General features: G+C 42.0%; 3 protein-coding genes across 3 annotated transcripts in view; 2 read left to right on the top strand and 1 right to left on the bottom strand.

Annotated features, from left to right (window-relative positions):
* Positions 1 to 757: 757 nt before the first annotated feature.
* On the bottom strand, positions 758 to 10,556 carry alad (aminolevulinate dehydratase). Its single transcript, XM_080874774.1, has 12 exons — positions 10,407 to 10,556; positions 9,144 to 9,262; positions 8,999 to 9,049; positions 6,029 to 6,125; positions 5,629 to 5,764; positions 5,459 to 5,542; positions 5,166 to 5,254; positions 3,263 to 3,318; positions 3,078 to 3,165; positions 2,901 to 2,987; positions 2,643 to 2,772; positions 758 to 1,223 (listed from the first exon to the last, which is right to left on the bottom strand). Exons 2-12 carry the CDS (start codon positions 9,260 to 9,262, stop codon positions 1,165 to 1,167), a joined length of 996 nt encoding a protein of 331 aa, XP_080730900.1. The 5' UTR covers positions 10,407 to 10,556; the 3' UTR covers positions 758 to 1,164.
* A 134-nt stretch (positions 10,557 to 10,690) lies between these two features.
* On the top strand, positions 10,691 to 14,649 carry tmem203 (transmembrane protein 203). The gene is made up of 2 exons (XM_080874775.1): positions 10,691 to 10,847; positions 12,561 to 14,649. Exon 2 carries the CDS (start codon positions 12,735 to 12,737, stop codon positions 13,146 to 13,148), a length of 414 nt encoding a protein of 137 aa, XP_080730901.1. The 5' UTR covers positions 10,691 to 10,847; positions 12,561 to 12,734; the 3' UTR covers positions 13,149 to 14,649.
* A 2,294-nt stretch (positions 14,650 to 16,943) lies between these two features.
* tprn (taperin) overlaps positions 16,944 to 20,582 on the top strand; it is a 33,934-nt gene continuing 30,295 nt past the window's right edge. Inside the window, exon 1 of the mRNA XM_080875895.1 lies at positions 16,944 to 19,219. Coding sequence (XP_080732021.1) covers positions 17,129 to 19,219 — 2,091 coding nt within the window. The 5' untranslated portion in view covers positions 16,944 to 17,128. The remainder of the gene's footprint in view (positions 19,220 to 20,582) is intronic.

Raw genomic sequence — 20,582 nt, 5'->3', positions numbered from 1 at the left:
CAATTCAATTAAAAAAAAAACTCACAGAAAAAGCAGCATGTTTGTCTCCTTCCTTTAAGACATAATCTTTCAAAAATCATCACCATAGACCAGAAACACTGCAGGCGCTCTGCTCTGATTATTCCTACTGCTCCCATATCACCCAGAAAACAAGATGAAACTCAGAAAATTAAATAAAAGTAAAAAACAATAAAGCTCAATGTAGGTGTCAATTGACTTTATGTAGCGATATTAAGGCAAGGCAAATTTATTAAGTTAAACAAATCAACCAGCCAGCCACCGACTTTAGAGTTAGGAGTATATTTTTGTTACTAGACAACAAAGTTTCTGGATAAATTGCTGGACTTGGTCTGTGGCTTGCTGTAACTAAAAAGTTGGTAGTAATCAGTAATGTGTAGTCAGAGTAAAGCTGTAATCAGAGTACTTGGGTAATGTGATTACTCTGATTACACAGGTAATCTGATTGCACCACTACTCTCATAACTAGGTACGATGCTTGGAATCAATTATTGTAATCAAATTACTCAGGTAATCAGTGTACCTGGGTAAAACTGTAATAGAGTAAAGTACTTAGGTAATAAGATTACTAGATAATCTGAGTACTTGGGTAATCAGAGTAATACAGTAATCAGAGTACTCATATAATCAGATTACCTATGTAATCAAGTACCTATGTAATGAGAGTAGTGGTGCAATCATATTACTTGTGTAATCATAGCAGGAAAAACAAAAACAAGACTAAAAATAATACACACAGTTACAGATCCGAGTGAATGACTTTATTTTCTCTGGAAATACTTCACATATATCAGACATTTTAGGATGATTCATACAGATATACGGTTAGTAGAGATAACTGACTTTATTTAACACTGATCCTACACACCCAGAAGTCACAATGAAAAATCTGCATTTACACTCTCAGCGTTCGGCTCCATATCAGCCCCTGATAAGCTCAGACAGGTATATATGATACTGTATCAGTGGATACATGTGCAGTTTTGCCATTTGAGTTGCTATCATGAAACTGACCATAAACATTAGAAAAAGGCCCAAAACGGATCACAATTTGTGGATTTTATTCATTTTTCCCCCTTAAAGGGATTTTTAGCGAGCATGCCCTGTCAGTTGGTCCACCTCTGTTCTGGTCCAGATCATCTCTCTTCACTCCTTCAGCCAGGTGAGCAGCTGAGGTGTGTAGTAGGTGATGATGATGTCAGCGCCTACATCAAAGAGCAAGGAGAAGCTATTAATATTAGCCAAATCCAGAGCAGAACTAACACTTAATTAAAGCTACATAGAAACTGGATGTAATTTTTCCCCTCACTTGGGCCCAGACCAGAAGACCAGATTGTTACTGACCCACAAGAAAGCAGATTTAATTACTGCTAGCCTAATCTATGAGAATAGTACATTATTAGATGTATATTTTCTAATATAAAAATATATATTAATTCAATTCAATTTTATTTATATAGCGCCAGATCACAACAGTCGCCTCAAGGCGCTTTATATTGGTAACTGGGGATTAGACCACACTGCATCAGACCCTGCAGCTCCTCCTGCGGGTGGTGGGCTAACCTCACACTTTCAGGCTGAGCACAGCCATGCCCAAGCTACAACGTGGAGTGTCTTCAAGCATCCACCCCGGGTTGGGTGGAAGAGATAGAGGTAGTGGCTGGGAATCTATTCTTAGAGTGCCGTACCAATGAAAGGACCCAAATAAGCAGCAGGTAATGGATGAAGAAAAGTAAATAAAGCTTTAAAATACATGTAGCAGTGTAACTTCTGTGCCTCCCTTTAGACTCACCCCTGCATGCTGCAGGTACTGCTGCTAGAGAGACAGGATGGGTGCTGTCAGTCTTTACCAGTTTACAAGAAATTCAAAGACTGCGTCAAGCTAAATGTGTTATCTGTATTCTGCTGTTACTTTAGCTTCCTCTTAATTTAGCTGACTGCTGTGGACTCATCCTGGTCCCTTTCACCACAGACTGCATCAACGTGAAAAGTAAGCAGCTAGCTAAATGAAAGAAAAATGATTCAGAGCAGCTTGTGATCATATTTTACAAGATGGTGAATATTAAACGTTCCTGTACAGAGATCACCTGCTTCTTATTTTTGCTCTGGGGTAAAAACCAGCCGTCATTTAAGGGTATTCACAAATTTAATAACTCTAAAAGTAAAAAGTATTGGCAGTGGCCTATTAGTAGATACTCCTATGGCATCAATCTGAAAGTCTTATGTCACACACTACACAAACTTTGGTGTTCACATTGCTCAAAACCCCATATACCTTTTACAGTTGAGGGGTAAAAAGTAAAGAGACCAAAAGTTATCAAAAGATAGTTAAACTATCGTTAAATCCCTTGAAATAAAGCTGAAAGTCTGTACTTCAGGCACATCTGGATGGGCTGATTTAAAATACACTGTGGTGGAGTACAAAGGAAAAAATAAACAGGTAAACTAGTGTCACTGCCAAAACACTTACTAGCCTAACTGTATCTACTGTTGTCTGAAAAAATAAAACATAAACAGAGGTTAAAAATAGCACCTGTAACATCAGACTGGGGCTTTAAAAGCGCAGTGTTCTGCACATTAAGAGGTTTTCTTTGAGGTAATTAAACACTGTCAGAGGGTCTCACCTGCCCTGCGGAACGCTGTCATGGCCTCCATCACAGCCGCTTTCAAGTCAAACGCTCCAGCCTGCGCGCCATGCCATATCATAGCAAACTCCCCAGACACATTGTACACTGCCAAGGGGTGAGTGGGGAACTGAGGCGAGGAAACCAAAGAACATTTAATATTTTAAAATGTTGCTAATTAACTGAAGGAATTTTAAGTATGCTTTATTTGAATTCTCCCACCCTCACTGGACTGGTACATGAAATATAGCTGCTCACCTTGTCTTTGACTTCCCTCATGATGTCCAGATATGGCAGACCCGGCTTCACCATCAGCATGTCCGCACCTTCTCTCACATCTCGCTCCTGCAGCACAGACCAACAGCTCAGGATACCCAACAAGTGTTTGAGTGTAAAAACTTTTTTGCCAAACAGATGTGTTCACAAATCATTTACCACAGCTCTGATGGCGAGCCCTCGCGCGCCAGGAGGCAGCTGATAGCAGCGTCTGTCCCCGAATGCAGGCTTCGACTGTGCAGCATCCCTGTATATGAACACAGCAAGGGGTGGGGTTAGGCCTCTTCTCAGTTCAAAGTGCCCCTTGACTGATCTGTTAACAATGCAGTTTGAAGTTCACTTACCTGAAGGGACCATAATAGCAAGAAGCAAACTTTGCACTGTAGCTCAGCACTGAAACCTGAAAACAAAGAAGAAAAAACAAAAAAAATTCAAGAAGATTTTATTTTATTACAGTTTTTGTCAAGAACCTTTTTTCCCACCTGATGACATAAAAAACTGTTGCATGGGGACAAAAACTGATGAAGAGTATTGACAATTTCGTAGATGAATAACAACAGGATGAAAACGGTCTGGAGAGACGAGAGCCAATCACAACTAATTAAGATGTGTAGGAAGGCGGGACGAGTTTGGAAGTGATCCAATCAGAAGTAATCTCATTGTGCAGAAAGGTCAGACGCGCACAATGTGATCAGCTCCTGACAAACAGGGTGGGAGTTCCCATGCTCCCAGTTCCTCATGGAAACATGACAAAATGTCAATGCTTGGGAGGAAGAGAAGAGTAGAAGTATGGACACATTTTGATTTGGTGTCAAGGAAAATAAGACTCTTGGTAAACCATGTGGCACAACTCTCTCTGGTAAACAAACGTTAACATTAGTCAAAGGAGCTTTCAAAGAAAAGCGTCTGGACTTCTTTAAGTTGCTTGAAGACGTTTCACCTCTCATCAGAGAAGCTTCTTCAGTTCTAAGGTCAAATGGCGGAGAGTCCCAGAGTTCCTTCTTTTCTTGTATTGTGAGGTTGGACGGAGGGAGAGGCCTCTACATCAGAGAGACCAAACAGCCACTTCAGAAGCGCATGGCACAACACAGAAGAGCCACCTCCACAGGACAAGACTCAGCAGTCCATCTGCATCTTAAGGATAAAGGACACTCTTTCGAAGATGCCAATGTTCACATTTTGGACAGAGAGGACAGATGGTTTGAAAGAGGAATGAAAGAAGCCATCTATGTCCACTGTGAGCGACCATCTTTGGTCGCTCACAGTGGGGTTTACGACACAAACTGTCTGCCATCTATAATCCAGTTTTGAGATCCCTCCCCAGACGCCTTAACGCTCACTCACACCCTGGGCCATCTGACCTCAGGAAATCGCATGATAAGGTGGGGCCAGGTTTCACAATGAACTCACCCGAAACCTTGGCTGATTGGGACCCACACCCAGTTTCACACCTTGGCTCATGTGATTAGAGGACCATCAGGGGGTCCTTCTGTCCCTCTTTGGGGGGATACTCCCACTGGGATTAAATCTGGGACTCCCCACCATTTGACCTTAGAACTGAAGAAGCTTCTCTGATGAGAGGTGAAACGTCTTCAAGCAACTTAAAGAAGTCCAGACGCTTTCTTTGCAAGCTCCTTTGACTACGATGACCTGGATGACTGAGAACCTTCACAGACAAACTTTAACATTCAATTCTTGGATGTAGTCTACTATAACTCATATGATATTTAGTCAACTAAAACTAAAAGAATTTAGATGCCTAAATAATGACTAAAAGGCACTGACTAAATCTGAATCACAATTTGCTGCCAAAATGAACACCATATAAAAATAACAATGACATAATCCAATTACCAGTCACTGTCTGTGTATCATGAGTGTAACACCAGCTCCTGCAGCTGATAAGAATGACTAAAAATAACTATTTGTTATGCAGAAGAGCATCTCTGCACAATAGCAGCAGAAGACCATACTGAGGCTACAGTTTGGACGGGTTCATCAAAATTGGACAATAGAAGAAGAATGTTGCCTGGCCTGATGAGTCTTGATTTATTCCTGGAGAATAAATCTGTTCTGAAATTCTCTGGAGGGAACATCATTCTCAGTTTTTAGCATTTTCCACATTCTTTCCCAATAGTAAAAGGTAGGATCGCAGGCGAATGGTTATACTTTGATGAGCCACACTATGAGACTAGGTCGCAGGTTTCTGAGTTGCATCTAAATATTAATAAAAGTTAATACATTTACCTTATTTCCCAAACCATTGGAAATCAGTGCTTGTTTTATGGCTCTAACTCTTCCATCCATCATATCAGAGGGAGCGATGATGTGACAACCTGCAGAGCAACATACAACGCGATGATTAGTGCACCAAATGTAGTCTAGTGTAGTGTGGCTTTAACTTTGCCTTACATTAATAAAATTTAAAAAAAAAAAAAAAAAAAAAAAAAAAAGAGGAAAGGAGAGGATGAGGAGGCTTCCTCCAGTTTGTCACACTAATAAAACAAGCACAATCATGAAAAAACAAAGTAAAGAATTACCAGCACGAGCGTACGCCAGCGCTACTTCAGCCAAACGCAGACAGCTGGCATCATTGTTCAGTGCGCCATCATCATTCAGGATGCCTGCAAAGAAAAATAACAAATAAATAAATAATATGACAACACAAATATATGAACTTTAGGCTGCTTTACGAGGACAAGCCACTGACCACAGTGTCCGTGTGACGTGTAGGGACACAGACAGACATCACACGCCACCAGCAGCTCCGGGAACAAAGATCGGATTTTCTTGACTGCCAGTACCGCCGGTGTATCGTCGGTGTCGGCGCCTGAACCCCTCTCATCCTGAAGGAGGAAGCATGAGAGATCAGCGAGTCCAAGTGTGAGGGAACTGAGTCGTGTCAGTACAAATCTTCGGGCAGTAACAACCAGCTATAGCAAGATGTCAGGCTTTCCAGAAAGCTTCTGGCTTCAGGAATTTGCTCCCATTCAGGCACAAAATATCAGCGAAGTGAATCCAGTCTAATCATTTCCAACAGAAACTTTTCACTGATGAACTTTTAACAAATGACTTAAAAAGTCTACCTGGAGGTTTTTAGATCTTCATACCTTTGCTATTTTAGCCGGGACACCAAAAATCAGCACACACTTCAAGCCATTATCCACAAGTGGACGCAACATTCCCTCCAGCTTGTTCACTCCATATCTGCAGGTACAAATATAATGACAATCCATCAAGCGGTGCAGCTCCGTAGTTTAGCAAAGTCATATTAAAACATTTTTTGACAGATTGCTGAGCGCTGTGTACCACATAAAATCGGTTCGCGGTCAGTAAGCACAACCAGAATTCATACATAAGGGTATGGGCTCAAAATGTGGTCATAAATATTTTGTATGTGTAAAAAAGATTTGTGTGTGTGTAAAAAAGATTTGTGTGTGCGTAAAAAAAGATTTGTGTGTGTGTAAAAAAAGATTTGTGTGTGTGTAAAAAAGATTTGTGTGTGTGTAAAAAAGATTCGTGTGTGTGTAAAAAAGATTTGTGTGTGGAAAAAAACCCCTGCAAGTTACAAGTACGAATTTTGACACTATTTTTCTTCCCTTCATCTGATTGGTCAATGTCATGTCAATCACAAATGTAACAATCCAATCAGAGAACAGATGGGTTTGGCTGTCGAGGGGCGCTTTTTTGAACTGCAGGTCCTTGAAGGGTGATACAGTTTGAAGCTGGAGGATCGCTATATAAATATCCGATAGCAGCTAGGTCCCCTAACTTTCAGTAGCTATTGAAAGGAAAAAGTTGTGGTATATCAGTGGTTAGAAATACCATTATTACTTTAGGATTAGTTTAACACAAAGTCAGGGCTGACCCAGGACCATTGCTGTGAGTCACAGTGCGCAGCATAAAAGTCCTTTCACATCGGATGCAGGATGTGCTGCTAATGCTAATTGCTAACTAAAACCAAAGGATCCAGAATTTGTTGCTGGCTGCTGGGCTCTGTGCGTTTTTGCAGCAGCTCTACCTGTACTAGATACACCTGCTCCTTGTCTTTTCTATCTCTGACTTTATGTCCTCTACAAGAGTTTGGTTTTTTTTGCTGGTTCTTCAAATGTTCAATAAAAACATGTATGCTAATTCATAACGAAGAAAGCTTTGTAATGAAGACTGTCATTTCCAAAACACTGCCCCCCCTGCGGTCCGCAGCGCTGTTGAAAAGGCTGTGGAAGTCCCTGTATTAAACACGTAGTCCTGTGACACAAAAATCACCAAACTCGGACGACCACAGACTGTTTTCCTTCGTGGTGATGAAGGAAAACGCTGGGTTGGCATGTAAAAGGGCATTTATTCCCTTCAAAGACCTGCAGTTCAAAAAAAGCGCCCCTCGACAGCCAAACCCATCTGTTCTCTGATTGGATTGTTACATTTGTGATTGACATGACATTGACCAATCAGATGAAAGGAAGAAAAATAGGGTCAAAATCCGTACTTGTAACTTGCAGGGGTTTTTTTCTAAGTCCACACACAAATCTTTTTTTACGCACACACAAATCTTTTTTTACACACACAAATCTTTTTTTTACACACACACAAATCTTTTTTTACACACACACAAATCTTTTTTTACACATACAAATCTTTTTTTACACACACACAAATCTTTTTTACGCACACAAATTCTTTTTACACATACAAAATATTTATGACCACATTTTGAGCCCATAATAAGGCGCACTGTCGAGTTTTGAGAAAATGAAAGGATTTTAGGCCGTGCAGCCCCTCCGGGCTGCATGTCGTTAGCGCGGTTAGCTCGCTAACACGTTGACGCCGTCCATCCCCACGCACGGGGCTATCCGCGGTAACTCGCTAACGGAGATTTTCCGCTTTCATCTTGTCATTGCCTGCAGGTGAAGCTATGGGGGAGGGGGAGTTGTGTTCAGTGAAGGAGAGTCGAGGCCGAGTAACGTTGCGTAGAGACAAAAGTGGACGAAAGAGAGGCAAACCTGCGGCTCCACACAACGTAACATAGACTATATCGATATAAACGATATTGTCACATCTTATATCTCGTATGAAAATATATCGATATTTAAAAAAAAAAAAAACTCGATGTATCGCCCAGCCCTATCACAGGGTACAGGAATGTTTTCATGTGATTCATCAGTGTGACTTGAATTGGTTCTTAGTTTCATGCTCAAAAGGAATTGTATATTTGGTTCAACTGAAGCCTTCAGTGAGTTTTTAGGACAGCCCGGTAATGAATTACGATAGTCCAGACTAGAAGTAATAAACGTGTGAACTCATTTCTGAGACAGGAGGTTTCTAATTTTAGAGATATTGCACAAATGCAAGAAAGCAGTCCTACAGAGATGCTTAATACGCACACTGAAGGAAATATTGTGGTCAAAAATGACTCCAAGACTACACAGTGTTACTCGAGGCCAAGGTCACGCCATCTGACATATCTGGTTTGACATGATGTTTCTGAATTATTTTTTTTTTAAGGGCCCAATACAAAAACCTCAGTTTTATCTGAATTTAGAAACAGGAAATTAGAGATCATCCAAGACTTTATGTCATCAACACGCCATTTCTGCAGTTTAAGTAATTGGTGTTTGTGATCTGGTCTGTCATTTGGATTTCATGGAACCCAAATGACACACCAATTACACACTAGAAACCAGAATGAATTTCATTACATTCTGTATATGTGCAAACATTAATATTTACATGGTAAACAGATATTTTAATAAATTTTCCATTTCTATGTCTTGTTACCAAGACGCTCCAAAAAATGTAAGTAGAGGTTTTCATTTTGGGAGGTACAGGTCTAACGATTCTCGTCTTATCTCGGTCCAGGTCCAGTGTTTGGCTCTGGCTCCGCCCTTCCTGACTATTTTTATCTGGAGACTACACCCTCAGTGGTTTCACAACTGCAGGGTGACACCATACCCCATGTGATTTTTGTTAAAATGAACACTTCTATAATGTAATTATTCTTTTTTCAATAGGTTTTTAAGCTGTTCTGAAAGTGGGTGCTGCAGCTGTGAAGACTTGATGCTATTGATGGCTGTGGACCTTACCTGGCTTGTCCCGGCAGGCTGCCGATGGGCTCTACTGCATCTGCACCATCTCTGCAGCAAAGAAGGCCACATAACAAGAGTGAGAAGATTTAAATGTACTGACCTAAACTTCTTCTGGTCAACCCCAAGTCATTTTAAGACTTACGTAACAAAGATTGGGTAGATAAGATTGTCAGGTCTTAAATCGGCAATGCAGGTCTGCCAGTATCTTAGGGTTGGGTGGAAGTAGCCACTGTGGAGGATTGATTCTGCAGGCGTCTGCATCTTTACACGGAAACAGGGAAACCATCAATGATAAAGATCCAAAATATTCCCTCTCTGTCACACATTTGCCCATCAGCTCGGTGACCGTTAACACTGATCAAGCATGCATGGAGTTGCTTCTTCAAACAGCAGCTCGGCTCAATCCAACTGCAGAGTCAACAACCCACAGCTGCCTCCGAAATGTTATCTTAATAGACTGAACCAGCTTTTCACCACAAGATCTTAGGGTTATGTTACGGTCTTGTAACTGCCATGCAGACTTGGCCTGACAGGACTACCTACAAGAAATGAGCCAATAATCCCTTTTTCATTACTCTTAATCGTTTTATTACATTTATTGTTATATATTCAAAAAAAATACATGTTTTCCTTTTGAATGTTTAATTCTTCTTAGTATATTTCTAACTTAACCTGAATTATAAGACCCCTCCTAAGCAGTAGGTCTGTAAATGGGGTCTAAAATGAAAATTTTGATTTTCCAAAATTATCGTCTTATAATAAGAGTACTATGAAGAAACTCCAGAATTTTGTTTCTTCAGATCATCTACTGATAAATTGTACCACAAAATATAAAATTATCATGTTTGCTCAATCAAAAATGTAAGTACAGGTTTTCATTTTGGGAGGTACAGGTCTTTTTGAAAGAAAGAAAGAAAGAAAGAAAGAAAGAAAGAAAGAAAGAAAGAAAGAAAGAAAGAAAGAAAGAAAGAAAGCAAACTGATATTGATATATGAAGCTAAAATTTCACAGCAAGTATTATTTATGTGCAAACTTTGGACCACAAAATTTTAGGAAAATCTAGGATGTAAAAATGTAATGATTTCAGAAAGAATAACTCCACAGTAGGAAGCGCATAGTGGCATCTTAACACAGTTACTAAATATTTTCTAACCTTGTTTATGATCAAAGTGAGAACCGCAAAGGCCAAAAAACACTTTAAATGAGACGTCATTCTTCTCTGAACTTTAATTCAAGCTTTTCATTGAGCAGGTACTCTTCTTCACGTTTAGTTAGAAAATATAGTTTTTACTGACTGGGGAACTACAGAAATCATCGCTAACCGCAGCTAATGTCATAAATATATTATAGTTGTTTTAAAAGACATGAAAAAAGAGCAGATGTTAAAATACACCAATAAACTCACCTCTCAAGACAACAGCTTCTCACTTCTCCGTACTGAAGTCGACTGACATTGTGTCCTTCTTCGGTGGTGTCGATTTTAGTTTTATGCTATCGCCACCTATCGACTGCAGTTCTGCTTGTAATAAGGTTGTCTAATATAATTATACTTTTAATTTTTTAGAAAAAAAATAATACAAATAATTGCTATTCATGTATCTGTAACAGTTTGATATATCTTTGGGCATTTTTCAACAATATATAAATAAACGCAAAAAAACCCAAAACAAATTATCCTTTAAGGGCCACCGTATCAGCCTGTGGGGTGGGGGTAGTGTTCTCGCGATATCTCTCAGCAGCAAGAAAATAGCAGAAGGTACAATGCTAACAGCTTGTTAGCCTCGGTGATTTCTAAAATTTCAGACATCTAGTGTGATGAAGAAGAAGACTCGCATTTGTTTCTAAGGTAAATAAAAGTGTTATACTGAAACACGTCTTGTGTATGTAAACAAGCGCACTGTTAGTAATTAGAAGCTCAGTATAATTTCTAGCTAACTGGCTATTAGCTTAAATTGAAGCTATCTTCGTGATTGCCGCTGGATTCTCTGTATTAAACACTATTTTTTGCAGTTACTCTCGCGTCAGACGTGTTTACCTCACTCAGAGCGGTAGGGCTGAGATTAATAAGAATAGTTATGGAGCTGTCAAGGTCTGGAAATCAGGAGGGAGTGGACGTCAGTGACGTTTAATCAACAGCCTTGTATCTACAAAATATGGGTGTTTTTGGGGGCCCTGAGCATTCAAAAAAGACTACGAGTAAACAATAAAGTGTAATAAAAATCATGTACACTTTTAAAAAATATATTTAAAACACATTGTAAAATCAATAAATGACAATAAAACAATGCATACACAAATAATAGTTTAAAAAGAAATTCATATGTTATTAACGCTACTATTGCTGAATAATCATAATTACACATTTTTAAAAATATGAGTGTGTGTGTGCGTGGAGGATAAATAAGTAAAAGTTCCAAAATAATACAAATCTGCTTGTTCAACTGTGCTGGGTGATCCTGTTATCAGTTTTGATGAGTGAAGCACAGTATGTTTTGAAATACACAAAAGGGTTTATTTCTGATAAATTCATTCAGGGATATATTGCAATGAAGCTACATGGAAATACAAAGCATGTATACAGAGAGAGAAGTATTTTGGAAGAGTCAGTATTTGGTGTGACCACCTTTATTCTTCAACACACTCTGAACTCTCTTAAGCATGTTTCTTTAAGTGCAACTACAGTACTGTGCAAAAATCTCGAGCTACCCCTCATTTCTTTACATTTTAAAATGCACCAGTTAATTGAAAAATGTGCAAACACAAATGGAAATACGGTGTGTATATTAGGCAGCAAGTAATATATGCATCAAATGAAGGGCCAAATGTGTCAGGCCTTTGGTTAAAAAATTTCCTCTTAAGGGAATTACTTACAGATACTGTTTATCTGCTGTAGATCGCTTTTTAGGCCTGCGACGGCTTCACTTATCCAGATTTCTTTCAATTTTTTTTTTTTTTATTAAAAGGACACACTGCACAGGAAGCCAAGATTTGCCAGGTTTTTGGATAATTTGGGAATCAACTTGTGGGTCCCAAAATACAATTTTGAACTTGTCAAATTTTGTGTTGTTGTCGGGTCTTGTTTTGTTTTTGTTTGTTTTTTTGAAAGATGAAAGTTAAAATTCTTATTTTAACTTATGTGTAGGCTCACCGGTTCATCCTTAGTTAGGATTAGGTGAGGTTAGGTCAGTGTATGAGTGGCTTATCATTAAAACAAAAAGCATTCCTCTGAAAATGACCAGGTACAAAATTTGAAAATGGAAAAAGCAACCAATATCCAAATGAAAACTTTGAAAGACCTGGAGTGGTGTTGCTCTTGACCACTAGAAGAAAATGACATCCTTAAAACAAAATATAAAGGATTGAGGGGTGGCTCTAGACTTTTGCACAGTACTATATGTCTGTAACAAATTAAAAACTGTGCCAACACTGTGGCTAAGAGTTGAAATTGTGTAGTTTAGTCTGTAAAATGTAAACAAATGTTTAAAAATAAGGTGGTAAACTAATTTAATGACAAAGCTATGATCATCATTAGCTTTTTCACTTCTATTGTCGTTCCCAGGGTGGATCTGAAGATGTAGCCTACAGTGTGCCACCTCTCCACCACCTAACCACTCCTGCCCTGGGATAATCAGCCCTCTGCCACCCTCACCCTGGAGTACTTTGACCTGCATCCAGGGCTGCCCTGTGTGTGACTTGGCCATCCACAGTCACTCCGTCCCCAACGTCCTTCGCCATGCTGTTCTCTCTTAGAGAGCTGGTCCAGTGGCTGGGCTTCGCGACCTTTGAACTCTTCCTCCACCTGCTGGCTCTGATGGTCTTCAGCATGTTGGTCGCCCTGCAAGTCGATGAGTTCACCGGGCTAAGCTGGTGGCTGGTGTTCGTCCCACTGTTTGCTGCAGACGGCCTCAGCACATACTTCACTGCCATCGTGTCCATCCGGCTTTACCAGGATAACGAGAAGCGCCTGGCGGTGCTGCGGCTCCTCTGGGTCCTAACGGTGCTCAGCCTGAAGCTGGTGTGTGAAGTTCTGCTGTGCCAGAAGCTGGCCCAGCAGGAGCAAGCCAAAGACCTGTGGTTCGGCCTCATCGTCTCGCCGCTTTTCATCCTCCTGCAGCTGCTCATGATACGAGCGTGCCGTGTCAACTGAGGAGGAGCTGAAGTGTTTCATCTAACTGACAACATAGAAGCAGAAAGCAGCTTTGGGTACATCCACACTAATAGGTTTGCATTTTAAAATGTTCTCACTACTCCAGCATTTAAAGACCCCTAAACTATGCGAGACTGCCCTCGTATATTTTATCCCTTCCTGCGTACATTAAATACAACTAACATGTGTTGAATAGCCTATTAAAATAGATACATTATAATGAGACAAAAAAAGAAGAAATCCACAAGACCAGCACAGTTAATAAAAAAGTGAAATAAAATCTAAAAGCCCAGCGAATAACATCGAATACAATTAGCATAGAAATGAGAGGGGAATGAAATCCAGAAAATAAATACGGAGTACACGGGATAAAGACTTCAGGATGATATTGTTGGGGCAAAGTCCTCTGCTGCCTGTATGTCAAGATTTTGTGTTGTAGTCTGGACGGGCAGAAACCGAAACTTCTGAAAGTGCTGATGCAGACGCTAACATTTCTCATAGGGCCACAAAAAGGAAGTGAGAACACTGTAGCTCGACTTGGAAACCATTTATGATTGCATTCTTTATGTTTGTGAAAAGTATGACTTAATTTTTAGCCGTTGCCAAGGCTTCCTCATATGTTTCACTTTATCACAAATCCCACAAGTTACTTTCAACATCAGTTCTACCCACAGGAAAAAAACATATAAAAGATGAATGTAGCTTCTGGGTCTTAAAAAAACAAAAAAAGTGAAGCTAGTGCTAAAGTGCCTTAAATCTGCCACCAGGGGGCAATTCCTTTTGGTTTCAAAATGACTTCTAATTATATAAAAGCCTGTGGGAACACATCACTTGACTCCCTTGCCCTGTGACGCATGCATTTATTTGTTAAATTGGTAGTTACAGGTCTTAATAAATAAAACATAAAGGTAATTTTCTAATCTTTGGTCATTATTGGGTCAGAAATGTGTTAACCAGTGAGCTTGTGGCATTCCTGTTTCTCAGTCAGATCCAAACTTCTTAAAACGCAAGTATTGTGACAGACCTCAAAGCATAGTAACAGAACTTCACTAACCAACAGGTGAAGTCACAGTGGCTACATCTATCTTTTATAGACAGTTTATGCTTCCACTTTGTTGTGAGTCCAAGTAAACAAGCCTGTCTTTGCGCTCTGTCACTGCTGTTCTTCCCCCATAGTCTTTTGCATAAGATTTGTTTCATCTTTTCACTGGCTCAAGCACACACATTAGTTCTTAGTCTTCACCATTAAGAAAAATCCCTATTTCCATTAAAAATAAATACTAATAATAATAATAAAAATCGTATCATCTCATTAATCTCCCGTTGTTGTCCAGACTGCACAAGTGAAACATGTTGGTTTGGACATGGACATTTTCTGGTTTAAAATACAAACATGTTAGTGTGGGTGTAGCCTTCATCTGCCATTAGAGATTTTAAAGCATAACCATTTTTCATTTTTATTTTTGTTTTCTTTGGTTCATTGGCCCCTCCCCCCACCCCTCCCCCCCCCCCCCCCCCCCCAAAAAAAAAGAGCGTTTCACATTTCAGGAAACACGCAGTTAATTTCTAATTGCTTTAACATGCATAATAAGGTTTTGTGATACATTTGAAAGAGCTTGTATTTGGACCATAGTGGCACATCTGCACTGATCAGTCAGTGGTAGAAAATTTACTCCAGAGGTATCGCTCTAATGCACTGTGCACTCAATGTTAAAGCAGCAAAGCCCCAGGTAACCTTTTTGAGCAACTTTCATGACGTTGCTGCAGCTTTATTGATTGCTGTTTCCCTACTTGGACTGAGAAACTGCTTGCCAGCAAAAATGTGTTTAGGATTTTAATCTGACTATGTCGTGTGTGTTCATCAAACTCCATCACAGAGAAGTGGTTTGGACTTGGTAAAAAGCTGGATGTGAAAACTGTCGGGACTCAGAGGGGATTGTTTTACACATCATCCCTAAAAAACAAACAAACTGCTGTTTACTTTGACAACATGTAATGTGTTTAGTCTATTTTGAGTCCTTTGCTGTCTGTGTAGTGCATCTATTTAAGGCCTCACTTTAGGGTAAATCCTGATGTGAAATTCTGTGTATATGTTGATTTTTTTTTCTTTTTAAAAAAAATAAATTAAAATGTTATTTATGTTCATTTTTTTCTGTGCCACCTTTTTATTGTCATCTGTATATACATGTAAATAAAATAACATTTAATGGTTGTCCATTAAATGTTTTGAGTCTGTTCTCTCTGTCCACAATGGGGCGCTAGTTCGTGGGGTAAAAGGCTAAACATTTATGTCACCGCATAATTAAGTCAAATGCAGCCATTTTTTTCTGCATATAGAAATCAAACAAGTATGACTTTTGTTTTTTCTTAAGCAGTTTTAATAATTGGGACTTCATCTACCTAACCATGGCACTGTTAACACTGACCTACATCGTAGGATATGTTTGTACATCATCCATTTTCTTCTCATTCAGGGCCTCAGGGTGCCTATCCCAGCTATGACAGGGTACAGGGTCACTAATCAAGCTAATTCTCCATCAGATGCTTTTGGACTTAGAGCACAGAAAACCTGCTCAAGCACAGGGAGAACCCAGCCTGGAACCCATCCTTAAAGCAAACATCACATCTTTAGTGCTCTGTAGTGTAATGTGTATTCTAATGTTTAAAATTATTTCTATTAGATTTGATGATAACAATATGGGAAGCTTCTCTACAGGTGAACAAAAGCATAATATCCGGCTGCATACCAGTTCGGTGTGGTGTTCCTGATTAAAGCTGGAACTGTTTCCAGAATAGTCTCTGCAAATTATAGAAAATCTCTTTCTGAAGCTGATCTGCAGAACAATGTGGAAAAATTCCTGGTTTGCAGATTTTCCAAGTTTAAAATGTATATACATTTAAAAATAATTAAAGGAACGTATTTATGGCTGCATACGCTTGATATACTTTACATTTTAAAATAAAGATAAATAAAATACCAAATATTATGAAGGTTTTATGTCCTTCTTTTGTTTAGTTTTTTCTCTGCATCTTTCGGTCCTGCTTCAAAGGGGAAATAAGGCACACTCTTCGCCCTCTTCAGCCCTGCTCTTCTTAATTATTGCCCCGCGATGAATGTTTTATGAGCTACAGTAATCTCTTGTAGTACCCAAGAATAGCCCTCTTAGTGCTGATTCATGTGCAGCAGACTCTTTCCCAGCTCATCTGATCGCTGCACGCGGATTATCGACAGGTGGTATCACCGGCAAATGCTGAATGAACCGAGGTTAAGTGTATTTAACACTCCGACATCGCAACCAAAACCATTTAGAATAACCTGATTCCTATCCAGTGAGACTGGGGATAAAAGCTGTGGAAAAACCACAAAAAGAATTATTTTGAACACTACTGGGACATAATAGGTGGTAAAGTTTAAGAAATGTTCCCCATTTAGTAAATACAACAAAGGTAAATTAGGGTTTTAATTCAATTTTAACAACAATAATAATGTGTAATGGTTATAATTCTACTGTGTTATGTAAACGACATTTTTGTTGTGATTAACTACAAATTAAACAGCGTTTTTGTAATTAAACAGCAACAAAATTTATATTTAATCACATATTGTAAAAATATCTTGAACTTGAACGCAGCACTTTTGATTGGCAGGCCTAATTTGCTCCGTCAACAATAGAAACGGGAGGGAGGGGGCGTGCCCAGAGCACACAGATACCAATCACAGACGCTCGGGCTGCCGCTGAGGGGGCGGAGCCGCGTTCAGGGTCCTTTGGGGAGAAAGGGAGCCAGACAGTGTGACAGCAGAGGGAGAGGAGAGAGAGAAGAAAAAAGGGATGTGTGTGAGTGTGCGGTGATCGGTGCTGCAGGTACAGTCACAGCCGGAGATACAGCTTCAAGAGCCGCACCGGACCGCGGCAAGACCGCCTCGGAGCCTGCCTGCCTCTCTCTCTCCTCCTCATTTCTTCCAGTAACAACCCTCCGCGATGTCTGGCGGAGGAGAGGTTCGCGTCCTCCGCCAAGAGGGCGGCCAAGAGAGCCCGAGGATGCCGGCCTGGAAGCGAGAAATCCTGGAGAGGAGGAAGGCGAAAGGCGGCGGCGGGGCTGGGGGAACCGGTGCTCCGGAGGCTAGCCCCGGGGGAGCGGGCCCGCAGCGGGTAAACGGCGAACTAACGGGGAATGTGAACGGAGGAGGTGGTGGCGCGACCGGGCGGAACTACACCATCACCCCGGCCACCCAGCACTTCTCCCACAACAAAGAGCCACAAGCGACGGCCGCGGCGACACCGAGGGAGGAGGGCAGACACGAGAGTCTGGTGCTGCAGGAGAGCCTGGGGCCGCTGGAGGAGAACCCGTTCATCAAGCTGGAGAAGGAGCGGAGGAGGCGGCAGGAGCAAGAAAACGCCACCCGCCCGGTCCAGCACATCCTGGAGCTGTACGGCAGTGTCCCCGGCATACGGACTATCCGAGCGGAGAACATCATCATCATCGAGTCGGACCCGGATTACTTTGCGGAAGGTGGAGGCGTGAAAAGCGAGTGCCAATGGCAGCAGAACGGTGTGAGTAGTTACAGCTCTCTAAACGACCTTCTGGACCGCAGAGGGAGTGCTGTTACCGAGATAAGAGCCAAGGAAGTCGTCATTTATGACACCACGTTAAGCAAGAGCGAGGAGAACCTGAGCACCCTGGGCCGTCCTAATCAGGAGGTCCCCTATAATACAGGTGACGGTCAAGGTAGGGTCAGCCGGATCCTCCAGAAGTTTGACAGCAACTATGGGAAGCTGCAGAAGAAGTCCCACAGCACAGAGAACCTCCTGGACCTGGATTGTAGTGCCAGCAGTAGGCCAAGACTCTGGCCCAAGACGCAGCCAGATCTGGTGCCAAAGCCCAGGCCGGGTCCACGGGTCAGCAGCCCGGGCAGTAGCCAGCCATCTTCGCCTGTCTTCCAGGGTCCCTGGTCTTCCAAACCAAAGCCACAGCCTGCCGTCTCTGGGCCGGGCAGCCCCCAGCGTTCACAGCCCGTGTCTTCCTTCCGTCAGCGCTTTGAGGAGAGTGGAGTCCACCACAGCGCAGCCGTCACCCCCAGAGACGAGCCGGACAGGGGGACAAACAAGCCCACCAGGGAGAGAGACTGGGAGGCCGCTGAGGTGCCCCCCAAACCTAAGGTGCCATGCTCTCCGGAGACCCGCCGTGCCCGTGCCGAGGCCCCTTTGAGCCCTGTCTCATCCAAGGTGACCTGCTCCTCACACGAGTTTGAAATCCGTCCCGCTCCAAAGCCAGACCTCTCCCAGATTCCTGATGGCGACACCCAAGCACGGGCCCTCGCAAACCTTCGCCTCCAGTCCCGAAACTCCTTCACAGTGATCCCCAAGCGCCATTTGGCTGCCTCATCTTCAACAAGCAGCCCCATGGTGACACCTGGCCCCATCAAGTCCTCCCCCTCACACAGAGCAGCAGAGGTGTCCAAACCTGGAGTGCCAACCTCCCCCACCCTGTTAAAGAGGAAAGAGGAGGAGGAGAAGGAGGTGGAGAGGCCATCCAAACCTGAACCATCTCCTCTCACTGTTGCCACAAGTCCTGCTCCTTCTCTCTCTGAACCTTTATCTCCATCCCCTGCTCCCACTTCTCCGCCTGTCCTCTCTTCACCCCCCTCTTCTCCAGCTATCCCATCTTCACCTCCCTTCTCTCCCACCCAGTCAGTCTCTTCTCCAGTGCAACCTCCAGTGGATCAGCTGCCAGTAACAAACATTGACGACATCGAGGTGGAGCCCCCACCCCAGCGTGTCCCTGTTCCGAGCCCCTTGGTGCAGAGGAAAAAGGGGAACACATTCACTGTGGTGCCTAAACGTCGGGTGGAGTCTGACGCCCAGCTGAGCCCACCTGAGCCCCAGCAGGAAGCCCCGAGTGAAGCCCCGAGTGAAGCCCCTCCGGGGTCAACCCCTCCCCAGGCCCCCTACGCCCAGCTGGGTTCCCTGTTGAAGAAGCGCTACCCTGCTGTGGAGGAGATTGAAGTCATCGGCGGGTACCTCTCCCTTGCGAAGTCCTGCCTCTCCAAAACTGGCTCCACGGGCAAAAAGGTGAGATGAAACAATATATTTAATTATTTTTGTGGCTTGTTAAATGTGAATATTTGGTGATTTATAGCACTTTAACACTACACGATGCATTACAACAGGCCTGGGTACATGCATGCAAAAAGCAAGCAAATATGGGCTATTTATGAGCACATGGCCTTACACATGAATGCTTTACTTCATTACAATGATGCCGTGCTTGACACTGTGCAAACAACTGAGACAGTAACCTCTCTGCGAGACCATCAAATCATGGCCTCTGTTGCTGACACATGCAAGACAGATGTTTAATCAGCTGCAACCTGCCAAAAGTGTATATGAGCATACAGTTAAGTGCACAAATATTTGCATGGTGTAATTATGCAGCATTGTGGTGGATTTTTGGTTTATTTTGCTTTTTCAGCCTGTATCACTTGCATCCACATCTCTGTGGACCTCACATTTAGAGGTCCAGTGAACAGCTACTGAATACAAGTTCAGCACATCTCCAGATCTTTTATGTGCATAATTTTCTATTGAATTTAAGAGGGAGCAGGCCTCATCTGGCCATTAAGGTGTCTGTCCAAATTAAGTGGGGGACTGTGCAAAAAATGGCTGTAATTCCCAAATGGTTAATGCAATGCATTTGTGCTAAACTCCTCGAATCAAAACTGAAAGTGTGCATTTGCTTTTTAAGTGTACTGTGATGTTGTACAGAGGGAATACTGTCTGTATGAGCGGGGTATCTTCTTTTGGAATAACATTGCAGACTTGCAGTCAGTAGCCTCGAGATTCATTAACACAATGCTGGTTTTTATCTATGTTTTGGGTGTTATTTAGTTTTCCTTCTAGGACGTCGGGTTGTATTTTGCCTGTGTGTGCTTGTTTGCTGAAAATCTCTGGGGTTTGAACTCTTCATAGATCAATCAAACACACAAAGTACTAATATTATTGTTACCTTGCAATCTCATGCCTTGCAGCCTTCCCAGGAGACTTGCGCAAGTTTCATGTGATCTAAATTTAGCAGCTGAGCGTCACAAATGCAGGGGCCGCTGTGTGTGGGGTTTATTTTTTCTTCTCTTTTTTTCTGTGTGCGTTTCTTTTGCATCCTTACCAAACTGTGGTCACCTGAGTTTTATTTTGGAGGATTGTTTTCACCTTATCCTGACCGTTTTTGTCATGTTGGGCTCCTTTAAATGGCCCATCACTTGACCCGCTGCCAGCTTAAGTGGATTAAAAGCGTGTGTTTATGCAGTCACTTGGAACAACACGCTGTGGACTTCTGTCCAACAACAGCATGTTAGTGCGGCATTAGGTTAAATGGCCCTCCAAGCTTATTGACTGAACAGCTGTTCTCAGTTTTTTGTCCACTGTAGGTACAAATATA

The sequence above is a fragment of the Rhamphochromis sp. 'chilingali' genome, assembly GCF_963969265.1.
Source record: "Rhamphochromis sp. 'chilingali' genome assembly, chromosome: 2".
NCBI lineage: Eukaryota > Metazoa > Chordata > Actinopteri > Cichliformes > Cichlidae > Rhamphochromis > Rhamphochromis sp. 'chilingali'.
Note: the sequence above shows the minus strand (reverse complement) of the source record. Positions and strands in the feature narration are given on the sequence as shown.